Source organism: Centropristis striata, chromosome 1, assembly GCF_030273125.1.
Source record: "Centropristis striata isolate RG_2023a ecotype Rhode Island chromosome 1, C.striata_1.0, whole genome shotgun sequence".
Taxonomy (NCBI): Eukaryota; Metazoa; Chordata; class Actinopteri; order Perciformes; family Serranidae; genus Centropristis; species Centropristis striata.
In genome coordinates this window covers 26,845,331-26,857,903 of record NC_081517.1, presented here as the reverse complement: position 1 = coordinate 26,857,903, position 12,573 = coordinate 26,845,331, and the positions used below count along the sequence as shown (strand labels likewise).

Below are 12,573 nucleotides of genomic sequence, written 5' to 3'. Positions count from 1 at the left end.
ATAAGGCGTGATTTTCGGAAGTTAAGTTACGTAATTTTAAATAGCAGCACTGATTTTTAGTTTCACATGTGACTAACGCCAGCCTCCTGGATAAAAGTCATGTTTTCCTGCTCTTGTTGTTGATGTGCTTAAGTGTCCTTGAGCAAGATACTAAGTCACAAATTGCTGCAAATTAATGTTTATCAGGCAAAAATGTATCTCAAAAATCTTGAGTGGTCGCAAAGAAGTGCATTTACCATTTAGATGATTCATTTCCTACAGAAACAAATCCAGTCATGCTCCATGTTTTGTGGGACCTTCTGTAAAGCATGTAAAACACATCTTAAATACAGTATAATATATGCATGAATCCTTCTGTATGTCACTCACTGTATCATTCAAACTGTCTTTACTGTGACAGATGTGACCACCCCCTCTGTCTCTCTAACACCCTCTCCCTCCCTGTAGCCCCTCCTCGTCTGGCATGTTAATGAATGTTTCTGCTCCTTTTAAGAATTTAGGAGTGAATTTGTCTGTGAATCCATAGCATTGAGCGAACATGTCGCCCGTAAGCCACACAAATGATTTTACACCACAGGGGTGGAGAACCACAGGGGAATAAGTGTCTGCTGTCTCATCTCTAAACCCTTCGTTTCCCTCCTGTCGGTTCAGTTCTCAATACTTCTTTCTCTGCACTTTCACTCATGTTATAGTTGCCATTTCACTTCCAGTAAGTAAATAAATGTCAGTTCTGAAAGAGAAATAAAACTTTTTTTTTTTTTTTTTTTTTTAAAGGGGCACTATCATCAAATTTCTTAACTTTCCAACAGTCCTTGAATGAAGATTAGGAAAGTTTCTGTTAGAAAAAGTAACCAAGCAAAGCTTAAAATTGTGATATTTCTGTCGAAATCACTCTATTCTACATTTCTCATTTAAAAAAAAATCAATTGTGAAGTCATGATGGATTCTGCTGAAACACGAGGTCACGTGACAAGTATTCACTGAAGATCAGACAGAACTGCAGGCTGCTTACACAGAGCAGGGAGGAGAGTACAGGAAAGGCTGTAAGTAGAGGATGTAAAAATGCAAATAGTTCAATGCGTATAGCATGTGAAGACACATTTTTTCCCAATATTCATGGCATTTTGTCATTATAACTATGTTTTACTGCACAAAATACATTTTTGAGTTGTTGACACTTCTAGCCATCATTGTGCTGATTCCATAGAGCTGCAGGACTTATATATTGCAGTGAAAAATACAAGCCCACAGTGAGGAAAATGTAAAAATAGCAAAAAATGCCTTGAAATGGCTTGGGGGTCAGAGGGTTAAATAGTGAGAATTCATTCTCCCACACAATATTTAGTACTGTGTGGCTGCAGTGTTTCTTTCTTACTTCTTTCCTCAATCATGCAATATTCAAGAGTAGGCCTCAGGGTCCGGAGATTTCACCTAGTACACCCAAAAAGAGGAAATTAACTTAAACTCTATTACTGTCCTATAGAGGAGGTCCACCTCCGCCAGCTTAAGTGGTTATTCTGCTTGAGTTCACTGCCACAATGAACATTTCCTGAACAGGTTTTTTTTAAAGAACACACCTGCAGGTTCACCTGAGTTTGTTGTTCCTTATAATGGCAAACATGCATTACAGGGCCCCTGGAGCATAATTCAGTCAGTCAAATTCATTAAAGTTATTAGGTAGAAACAGTTCGCAGTTAGACAAAGATAGACAAACATTGATATTATGTTGAACCTTTGCACCACCAATTATGGCCTGTTGATATGTTTACATAACTTAAAAGGAAATTATTTTTTATGAGCTGGCACTGTTTTGTGACCTAAGGGCCAATAAAAACGTTCATCTATCAGCATCTATCATAAACTAACTTGTGACCTAAATTTTATGATAATCTAAAAAACAAACTGTTCATTAAAGAAAAAACATTAATCTATAATATCTTGGTATCTAAAAGAGCTAGCTTTCCTTCTCTGCCAAATTTTATTCCATGTTGTTTGTAATTTGTGGTTTGTGTATATGAGCTGAAGACAGTGGTTAGATGGGTATTTGACATGGAATCTGCAGGGTGCCTTCTGCTCAAAAACATGTTCTACGTCTGCCTCTGAACTGTCGGTGATAACAGGGTTGAAAATATGTGCACCGGTGTGAATCTTTCATCTGCAATATGTCAAGTAACACTCTTTCATTGAAACAGACCCAGAGAAAATAGCAAGAGGGTGTGGAAGTGAATATCAGGTACACTTGGTTTACTTTAGCCTGTGATGTGGTTTGACTGTGTATTGTTGTGTCTTCTGAGATAATTTAACTCTTGTTTTAACCGACTTATTCACACTGTTTAGGCTGTACTTTCTATTATCCTAAATGTATCCCCTTTCCATAATAATGGTGCTTTTGCTATCTATAGTCTGCAAAATGTGTATTAAGTAAATGAAATGCATCCAAATAGCTTTCTTAAAAAGCTTAAACCATCATAAACTAATGTCTTGGCCACTTGGGGGCAGTGCTGTAAATACAACTTTTAACTCATTAATATGGAGAATGTGTCAGCAAACTGTTGCTACGCATCCAGCAGACATGAGGCAAATTTAGGCTTTGCTTTGTAATTTGAGTTAGTGTCTACCTGGCTCATGTATTACCAATATTTGTCGTCCTTTTACCTCTGTTTTCTTCTTTAGAAAAAATCAACTCCTGAGAAAAAAATATTTGTTTTTTTCAGCTGCTAAATTCAAAATTCTCACCAGGTAGTTGTTAACATTGTCTAAATGCCATTTAGTGCTGGGATGGTAGCAATCAGTGGGATTGGGATTTAGAGCTTTAATTTAGCTAAAAGCAGCGACCAGGAACATATCTTTGTTCCTGAAGCCCCTATGTTTCCTAACCCTCGAGCCACTATGTTATTTCAGCCCTGTGTTCACTCAACCCTATGCTTCTTTAGCCCTATGTTCCCTCAGCCCTGATGTCCCCAGAGCCTATGTTCCCTCAGCCTTAAGTTCCCTGAGCCCTATGTTCCCTCAGCCCCTAAGTTCCCTCAAACCTATGCTCACTTAGCCCTGTGTTCCCTCAAACCCTAATGTTTTCTCCTCTTGTTTTTTTGTTTCTGTCTTTGTCTGTCTGTTCTCGGATATTGTTAGTTTGATATCTTAGACAGTTATAGACAGATTTTAACATGGGGCAAGGAAGAGAATGATTACAATTCTCTGCATAAAAAACCCTGGCCTCTGACCCCAACATTGTGTTGTCTACATCATTGACAGACTGGCTCTGATGCTGAGGGAACATCCTGACTCCCAGCTGCCTGCTTGCAGCTCAGTATGAAGTTGATGAGAGTGCTGAGAGTAACCTAACACATTAAAGTTGCTGGCTGTAAAACCAAAACAATGAGCTGAAGGAATTATAGAGTTGTCAATAATTCTCCGTGTTTCATTACAAGGTGCGACACATTTCACATTACACATAGCCATTTGATCTGTTGTTGATATAGCCCAGCTTTAAAACAAATCTTTTTTCCTTTTCTTTTCAGTAGCAACAGTTGAAGAACAGTAGTGTAATGTTATACTTCACAAAACGTGTGCACAGAGACAAAGTGGATGGTTTGGCATACAACGCATGTTACTTTATAACACCGGAGACTGTGGTTCATGTCCTGCCAACAGTCAACATTGGTTTCTTTTAAGGTGATCTTTCCCTTCAAGTTCAACTTCACCCATGACCACGAGCTTTCCTTAAACAAAACACACATGGATTACCTTTTGAAGGCCTTGCTCATGTAGAAGTGTTTCAATTGGGACAGAAATATTTGATCTCTGTGTATTTCAGCTGCACGGTGCAACTAGCAGGATACTGTAGGTTGAAGTCAATAGAATTTCAGGTTAAGTGTTGTCAATTTGAACAGTGTGTTGCTGCACAACATGAATTTGTTAAGATGGAGTCACTACTGGGTATACGTCAGAATTTAAAGGTTAAGTCATTTGTTAGTCAAAAGTTGGATGAGTTCATGGCTGTCTAATATGTCTAAGAATTTGGAAAGGACACAGTTTTTTTCTCTTTTTGTCTGAATTCACCACAGCTGAGTCATTCGCACAGCACCATTAATCTCACGCACAGAGAGGTGATGACAGACTCTGTGCGCGCATGTCTTAAGTGTGTGTGCGTGTGTGTTGACGACTGCAGGAAGAACACCTGTGTGGATGTAGATCCGTACCAGCAGAGATCACTAACTTCTACACCTGCCTGTTGAGAAAAACAAAAAACACACACACATAAAAGGAACAGTGGCAGAAAAGTGGTTTTAATCTGACAAATTCTCTGTAATAATAATTAAAAAAAAATAATTTAAAGGAGCTTACTCACTGTTGTTATTGTCAGACATGCCTCTTTTTTAATTTTAAGCACTTTCAGCATTGCTTTTATACAGTAGCCATTTGGGTTTTCCAGATTAGATAATCTTCTATCATGGAGACGAACATAAGAAAGCAATAAAGATGCAACAAAGAGGTGAAATGATTAAAAGAAAAGTTAATCCTTTTTTCTACCTTCTTTTTTAACCTTGTTTACCTCCTTCTCTCGGGTTATCTCTGCATGGACCATTACCTGCTGGATCCAACAGTGGAGATCTAACCAGTCGATGGAAAACCCCACAGAGGACAGACAGAGATTGAAGAGAGGGGGTGGATGTACAGAGATACACACACACACACTTGCACACATACACACACATACGAGCCTTCACACATCAGTCAGACAGCCCTCTAGTCAGGAGAACCCCTGGCTCACCTTCACACAGATTCACAGATCATACACACACACACACACACACACACGCACACACACAGACACACATAGAAGTTGTACTGACATGAATCTTTGCAGTCACTTTGACTCACATAAACATGCCTCCCCCTCCCTGCAAACACACACACACACTTCAAAGGAAGATTGTAACCTGACAGGCCGGCAACGCTAAGAACCCACATGCAGCTTTTTTTCTCTAATTCTTCCTCTCAGAAACCCACCTGTTTCTTACAAACTTTCAAGTCGTACCTCTCTCTGTCTCTCTTGGCTGTTTTTAAAATATGAATGTGTGTGTGTGTGTGTGTGTGTGTGTGTGTGTGTGTGTGTGTACACTTTCAGTCAGTGTACGTATGCTGGTACTCAGGCGGTTTCTTATGTTCTCATCCTACAATGTATACCCTTATCAGAGGATTATACACACACTGAACCATGTCTTAACTAGACACAATGTAGCCATGCTCCTGCCTGCACAACTGGGCAGATGTGAACCGCAGCACCCTGTAATCTTATCTGAAACATGTTGCAGAGTCGATGGGCCTGTATGCTGGCACCGACCTGTACATGGCAATATCTCCTTGATGTGAAATGCAGCTGGAGACATAAAATAATATGAGAGAAATCTGACAGAGCTGGTGTTTCCCCAGTGTCAGGCAAACATTGGCCAGATGTTGAACGGTGCAGGCTGACAGGCAGCACTGAGCTCTGCTTCAGTGCTGTGTGAGGTCAGGCTTTGTTGAGCCTCTTCGCTCCCATCCCCAGTACGCAGGGGTCCTGTGGGTGTCACAGTAGGGGGTTCAAGCATTGTACTTCACTCACTGTAGAGTCTGTTAGAGCACTTAGCCTGTGCAAAGTAGAACAAAGGTTACTTCACATTATGTGTGGGTAAATTCCTACACCACATGTGGTCCCCAGGTAATTCTAGTCCTGTGCAAAGAGGGCTTAAGGTGTGCCAAGTAATTTGAAAGATTGACAAGTTACTGAGCTCTGGTAACTGAATTATGCTTGCTCTAGTTTCACTCCACTTTACCTTTTTGTGATTACACTTGAATTAGTAGAATACTTACCAACGCACTGAAAATATGCACGCACAGGGAGACTGACAAAACAATGTCACCTTAAAGGTGCAGTGTGGTGTCTTCATCCCAGGTCGTCAAATTCTGCCATTTTTGGTTGGTAGTACAAAGCGTTTGCAATTGATAACCTGGGAATGAGACTCAGCAATATTTCTCCAGAATATCTTTCTGCACCTTTAAGGCCAGTGTCAATGAATATACAGCTTACAATGACACTGGGGATCAATCATGATCTCATTCACACCTACGGGCAATTTAGAGTCACCATTTAAACCTAAGTGCATGTTTTTGGACTGTAGGAGGAAGCCGGAGTACCCAGTGAGAACCCTCGCTGACACAGGGAGAACATGCAAACTCCACACAGAAGAGCCTATGGCCAGAGTCGAACCAGCAACCCTCTTGCTGTGAGGCAAAAGTGCTAACCATTACACCACCGTGTACAACATAAGACCAACTGGAACCAAGGATGTTGGACCTTTGGAATATAAATACCTGGGAACATGTAGTACCCTTGAAACATAGAACCATAGGAACATAGATATGCTCTACTCCTGTTTGCTCCATGAGTTGAAAAGAGAGACCTAAATGTAAATGACTTACATAATATCATGGTAAAGGAATCAGGCTAGAAAGTTAGGAAAGAAGTTTGCATCTTCAACAGCTAATGATCCATGGAGAAGGAGCAGCATCGTTTTTGTATTGCAAGAAGCTATTGTTATCCCTAACAGCGAAGTGTCTGACATGGAAAATGGGTTTCATTTTCAGCATTCCAAGAGGAAAAGGCTTTGAGAATGAGATTTACGCAAAGTAAGTTTGAAACTGAACACACAAAGCTGCTTTCAAAAGGTTGCGAAACAATTATACCCTTATTCCTCATACTTGTATTTTTATGCCTTGCTACATCATTTCCCAACTCTAGCACTCCTTTTTCTTTCTAAGTAGCTGTCTTCCTCTCACCTATGCCAGAGTGACATCTGCTCAATTCAGTCTCAGGTGTCATAAGATGAAGGGATGACTCACTCAAGACAGGCGGATGAGGAGAGAGATAAAGGTATGATGAAGGGTGGATGAAAGAGTGTAGCAGTGCACTCAGCCTGCCAGTCACTTGTCTAATTGCAGTGTCTGTCAGAGGAAGCGCGTGCTGTCTCTTCACATTGATGACTTCATGTTATTTTTCTACCGCTTTCCCATTACTCCCATCACTCTATCTCTTTTAGTTGAACTCTTAACTATTTTCCACCTCTCCCCAATTATTGCATTTCCTCTTTATTCTTTCTGTCTTTGTGAGACACACAGTCAGGGAGTTAAAATATAAAATATATTTTTTTTATTCTTGAAGGAATTTAGGAAGAGCAGGTTTTTATTGGTACCTAAGAGAGTCACAACATCAATGTGTGTCTCTCACTTAAAGACTTAGGAATGGTTTTGACCTTCAAGCTTGAAAAACTTAAAAATTCAAAGTTTTACGTAAACATGGAGGAATTTGTAGTATGGTGGTTTGAAAATAAAGTTTACTACAAGGATAAGGTCACAGTATCCCCAAAGAATTGTGTTTTAGGAATTGGTTCTGGTGTAGCCCTCCATTTATATTGAATATAATAGGATCTGTGATCTACAAGATGATACTATCATACATTGGAGCAACATTTAACCCTTAGCAAGGCAGCCATGCTGGTGGTCCACAGTTTTTTTTAACAACAACAACAACTAAGAAAAGTTACTTGCATTTATAAAATTAGGAGTAAGCCATACTTAAGTATAATTCTTTATTATTTGGTTAATTAATCCAGGGTGTTAAAGTACAAACAAGATTTGAATGCTTTATCTCGCTGGCACTGCTTTAAACACAATTTATGCTATGTGCATAAATTGCTATTTGCTATGTGCAGGCTTTTGCAGTATACTTTTCCCTATGGATAGATACCGCACATTAAAGAACCACTCCAGTGATATTACATCTCAAAGTCAATTTACTTGGTGAGTAATATATGCTCAGCCTGTATTTAACAGTTGCATTATGTCTTCTGTAGTCAAACTTGTTCATGAGCATGCTAAAGAGGGTGTTTATTGAACAGATGAGTGGTGAATGTATGCATGTATCCATTTGCAACTAATTAATGCATTGTGTTTTGTGGTACCTGAGGATTTTTGGCACCTGCCGTGGCGGTGTTGTGTTGATGTCTGTTGCTCCATCAAATAGTGTTTCCCTCCTGTTATAATAATGGTGTCCCCCTCTGTGGCTTAGGTTAGGGATAAGGTTTGGTTTAGGTGTAGGTAAGGTGACAGGAAACAGTCTTCGACACAATGCAACACCGGCATGGCGAGTGCAACTGGCAGTTCAAACAACCTAGCCACTGGTACTGCTGAAGCCAGTTTATATGAATATTTCAAGGTTTTTTAAGAACAAATCAGTGCAAATTCCAACAGACAAAATCTTACATATTTATGCAAACTGTGCCTACCAGGTCTGAAAAAAACAATTCAGAACCTCAGCCACATTGGCAATGAATCTGAAATGAAACATCGAGCTGAAGTATCCGTCTTGGGAAATACATGCAAGATTAGTTACTGGTTTGCAACTGAATAATAGAATAAGTCAGCTAGTAATAGCTAACTGTGAACATGAACTAGTTCATTTTAAGCTTCAGTGTCAGATAGGTAGACAAGTAGATCAAGTTAACTGAATCAGCCCTGATATCCACATGATAAATGGATACATGGCATTAGTGCACTGTTTTTGACTAGAAAAACGATTGCTTTACTACTGACCCATATGACCCAAGGTCATTGAACACAAAGTCTGAAAACTGATGAATATACCTCTTCATACTGTGAAAATGGAATACTATGATGACACAACAAATAAGAAAAATCTCTCATGGCTTGTTCTTGATATCTTTTTTATTTTATCTCATACCTGTAAAAATATATTCTCAAAATAAATAAATATATGAAATAAATATACTGTCTGCCTAGGGAAAAAAATCATAAATAAGATACAATCTGTCAACAGGTTCATAAAGGTGTCTTTGTCGGTCCTGTGCTCGTTGCTTGACTGCAGTCAGTGGAAGAACAACAGAATTCCTTCACTGGGTTCTAGGATGAGTCTCTAGAGTTCCAACAGAACATGCAGTATTCGGCCACTGGACACCACAGAAGAAGTCCTTATAAAACTCCATCGAATCCACACTTCTTCTTTTGTTCCTCATGCACTTTGTAGAAAAGTCATGTTTTCTTAGCAGCATCTCTCTTTGGAGCAGTTTCAAAGGGAATCCATCTGTGCCGTCCAACAAAGGTGATTCCCCCAATCTCAGGCCCGTTTCCCACAACAGACATGGCTGATTTCCAGTGCATGAAACTACCTTTTTGTGTAAACCAGCCACACTGTATAGTGGAATAAGCATTTTAATTAATCATTAACTTAGCAGCCACAGTAGTATTTCTGAATAAAGATAACTGAAAACAGTGAAATTGACAAGACTGACCAGCATCAGCAGTAAAAAACCACTAGCAGCCAGTTGTTACTTCCCATACCTTTGTCCTCTTGAACATGCAGTTTGGACTAGCAAGTTGTTTGACTGAAGTAGTGGAAATTCAAAATAAATCCATGAATTATATGTTTGGCCACCCAGGCCTCTGCATAGGCCGATAAAGGAGCAATATTTGTGGCCCAGGTGTCTCTATCTGTCATTGGGACTTCACATCTTCCACAGAAGATCTCTGGTGCTGTTCTGCCAAACTCCATAGCTGGTTCAGAGGGTCTCTTTCCTTCCTCCATGCCATGGGTTTGGAGAGTTCATTTGGCACACTTTTTACGATCCTGTTTTGTCCAGATCAACAAGATCTCCCATCTCCCTCAAGCAGGGGTTAGGATTAGGTGCACTTGGGTTGCCTTTCAGTTCAGACAGGGTCACGATAATGCCCCTTCAGTCTCAGCTCTGGCCCAGTATGTCCCTGTACAGCTCTGGTACTCTATCCGGGTCTACAGGCCTCGGTAGGAAGTGAGTGAACCTCTGATGTCGCCTTGACCTCGTTCCATCCCGGGACGTCCCATCTTTGTTCAGAGCAACAAAGTAAAATGCACCTTTTTCTCCATGCCGATAGATGTTGGATGAGTATGTGTTGTACCAGTTTTCTTCAAATTGCTCCCTAAAAACGGATTCTGCAGACAGTTTTTCCTGCAGAAAGAAAGACAACCAGAGAAACAGATGAGTTTAGTCATGCAAGATGTGGCACCTGTTGGCAGTGGATTACAAATTAGATATGTAAATTGATGGATTTGTGTGTGTGTACTCACCGATCCGTACAGTTCTCCCTTGCTGTTCATGGCGAGGTAAAGGCCACTATCCACCCCTCTGATGCTAACCAGTCCCACAGCTAGACTGATGAACTCCAAAATACCTGCACACACATTCACATTTACTTGTTAGACACATTTGTTCAAAACAATTTACAATAAACACATTTATTCTCATCCACACATCTGATAACACACAAGAAAACTGATTTTTAACATTGTTTAAAGATACAATATGGCATTAGTCCTGCTGAGGTTTGTTCCACTGCTGATTAAACAATATCATGTATGTAAATAATTTAGATACATAATCCAAATGCAACATTTTTGAAGAAAGATTCACTGTGAGACTGAAACTGACCTGCACTCAATATGGAAAAAATACAGTAAATAACTCTATGTATACCCACACCAGCTGACTCTGACAAGCAAGGCTGGTTGGCTGGAATGGCTTCTGGCATGAAGTTACATCCAAGTTTTAAATGGAATAAATCAAGTCCAGAAGTGCTGCAGTAACACTAACAGAAAACTCTTAAGAGGTCTACTTTTGATCTGCCTTAAGCTTGGCAGTTTACCTTGATAACTGAAGATAAACCGGTTAAAGTAAAGAAAAGCTTCCTATCTAATCTTAAAGAGGAAATGTGGTAAAAATGTGCAAACATGAATTACTCAAGGCAATGCCCCCAATGCCAATATGGAAGGCTAATTTATCAAGAAATAAATTGTGTTTCTCTGGGTGCATTAGTACTGTATATCTACTGCTCGCACCAGAGACTACAGTATTATAGCAGCAGCTGCCATCACAGTGGGCTACTTCATGTATCAAGTGCTGGAGTAGCATTGTTAGTATTCTATATTAAAATTTTCCATTTAAAAATCATTAAAATACTGAAATTTACCTATTTTTTTTTTTACCATATCTCTCTCTCTCTCTGTGTGTTTGTGTGTGTGTGTGCGTGTGTGTGTGTGTGTGTGTGTGTGTGTGTGTGTGTGTGTGTGTGTGTGTGTGTGTGTGTGTGTGTTCCAGTGTCTTCACAAAAGGTACCTGTCAATGTGCTGTATACAATAAGCCTGTAGCAGTAATTCCACAATAGACTAATAGTTACTACTACTACTACTTCTACTAGTAGTTAATAATAATAATCATCATAATAATACTTATAAATATAGATTTATTTGTGAAGGAGTGTGTACCGAATCTGCTGTGGTCCTTCCTGGTTCCCTGCACGGTGCCGTCGGGACGGATCTCCAGGTGGAAGCCGGTCCTGCAGTAGAGCTGCCGCCGCCTCAGAATCCCCTTCAGGTGGCTGAGGTCCGCCAGGCTCCGGGACAGCCTCTCCGCGGACACAAGGTGCTCCTGCTGCTGCCCCTGTCCCCCCAGCATCAGTCCGGTCACCGAGTTGTAGTCCACCGCCCCGGCTGGGGTGAGAACGAAATGAGAGCCAACGGGAGCCGGAGCGGCACCCGCAGGACCAAAGCTGTCCAGAAATCCGTTGACGAAGCTCCCAACCTCCGCCGCTGCCCCCATCACAGATAAGACAGCCGATCCGGTTTACAGCACGAGTCGAGGTCCAAGTGATGAGCAGAGAGCCTCGGTACGACCCAGCAGCGAGGTTTCAGCCCGGGAAACGGAGGAAAAGAAAAGTTGGACGTGCGGGAGGAGAAAATCCCCAATGAGTACGCGTTTTGGCGCAGTCACCAGCAGCACCGTTAATTAGACTGGCATCTAATTGAGAATAAACTCCCGCGTTATCTTGATGTATGCAGGTATTCCCGGTAGCAGCCGCCCGTTTCCCCTTTTCTCCTCTCTTCTTCTGCTATTTATCTCTCTCTTCAGTCTTCTGTCCGCTCCCCCTCTCTCCTCCTCACCTCGGGATACTCCCCTTTGCTCCTGTGCACTTCAGGGTTTTCCTCTCTCTCTCTCTCTCTCTCTCTCTCTCTCTCTCTCTCTCTCTCTCTCTCTCTCTCTCTCTCTCTCTCTCTCTCTCTCTCTCTCCTCAGTTCACTTCAGCCCTTTATTTCTGCGGTACCCTCCGCTCTCAGCTCCTCCAGCGGCAGCGTGTAGTGCAGTGAGACCAGCACACTGCACTCAGCATCTATATAACGTATTACTCCCTATGGAAAATCATCCCGAGTTGCCTTTTTATGCAAATGCGCCCTGATCTCCTCCCTTTATGGCTCATTTCTGTTCCCCTTCATCCCTCTGCTCATTTGTCTCCTGTCTCACCTTTGATGTTCAGTTTCAGTGCAGAAAGCTCAGGGACTTAGAGAGGAAATTAAAACTACTAATAAAAATTAGCATGGCAGGCTTCCCCCCCTTGCAACAGCCTCACTAAAGCTCTTAAAGGCTAGACGCAATGTCATATTGCTCATGGGTACTTACTACAGTTGCAGATTAGAGGAGAGTGCGCATC

At 41.0% G+C, this 12,573-nt stretch overlaps 1 protein-coding gene across 1 annotated transcript; it reads right to left on the bottom strand.

Annotated features, from left to right (window-relative positions):
- Window positions 1–8,777: 8,777 nt before the first annotated feature.
- Window positions 8,778–11,942, bottom strand: LOC131969762 (fibroblast growth factor 20-like). The gene is made up of 3 exons (XM_059330963.1): window positions 11,354–11,942; window positions 10,160–10,263; window positions 8,778–10,040 (listed from the first exon to the last, which is right to left on the bottom strand). Exons 1-3 carry the CDS (start codon window positions 11,685–11,687, stop codon window positions 9,795–9,797), a joined length of 684 nt encoding a protein of 227 aa, XP_059186946.1. The 5' UTR covers window positions 11,688–11,942; the 3' UTR covers window positions 8,778–9,794.
- Between the last annotated feature and the right edge of the window lie 631 nt (window positions 11,943–12,573).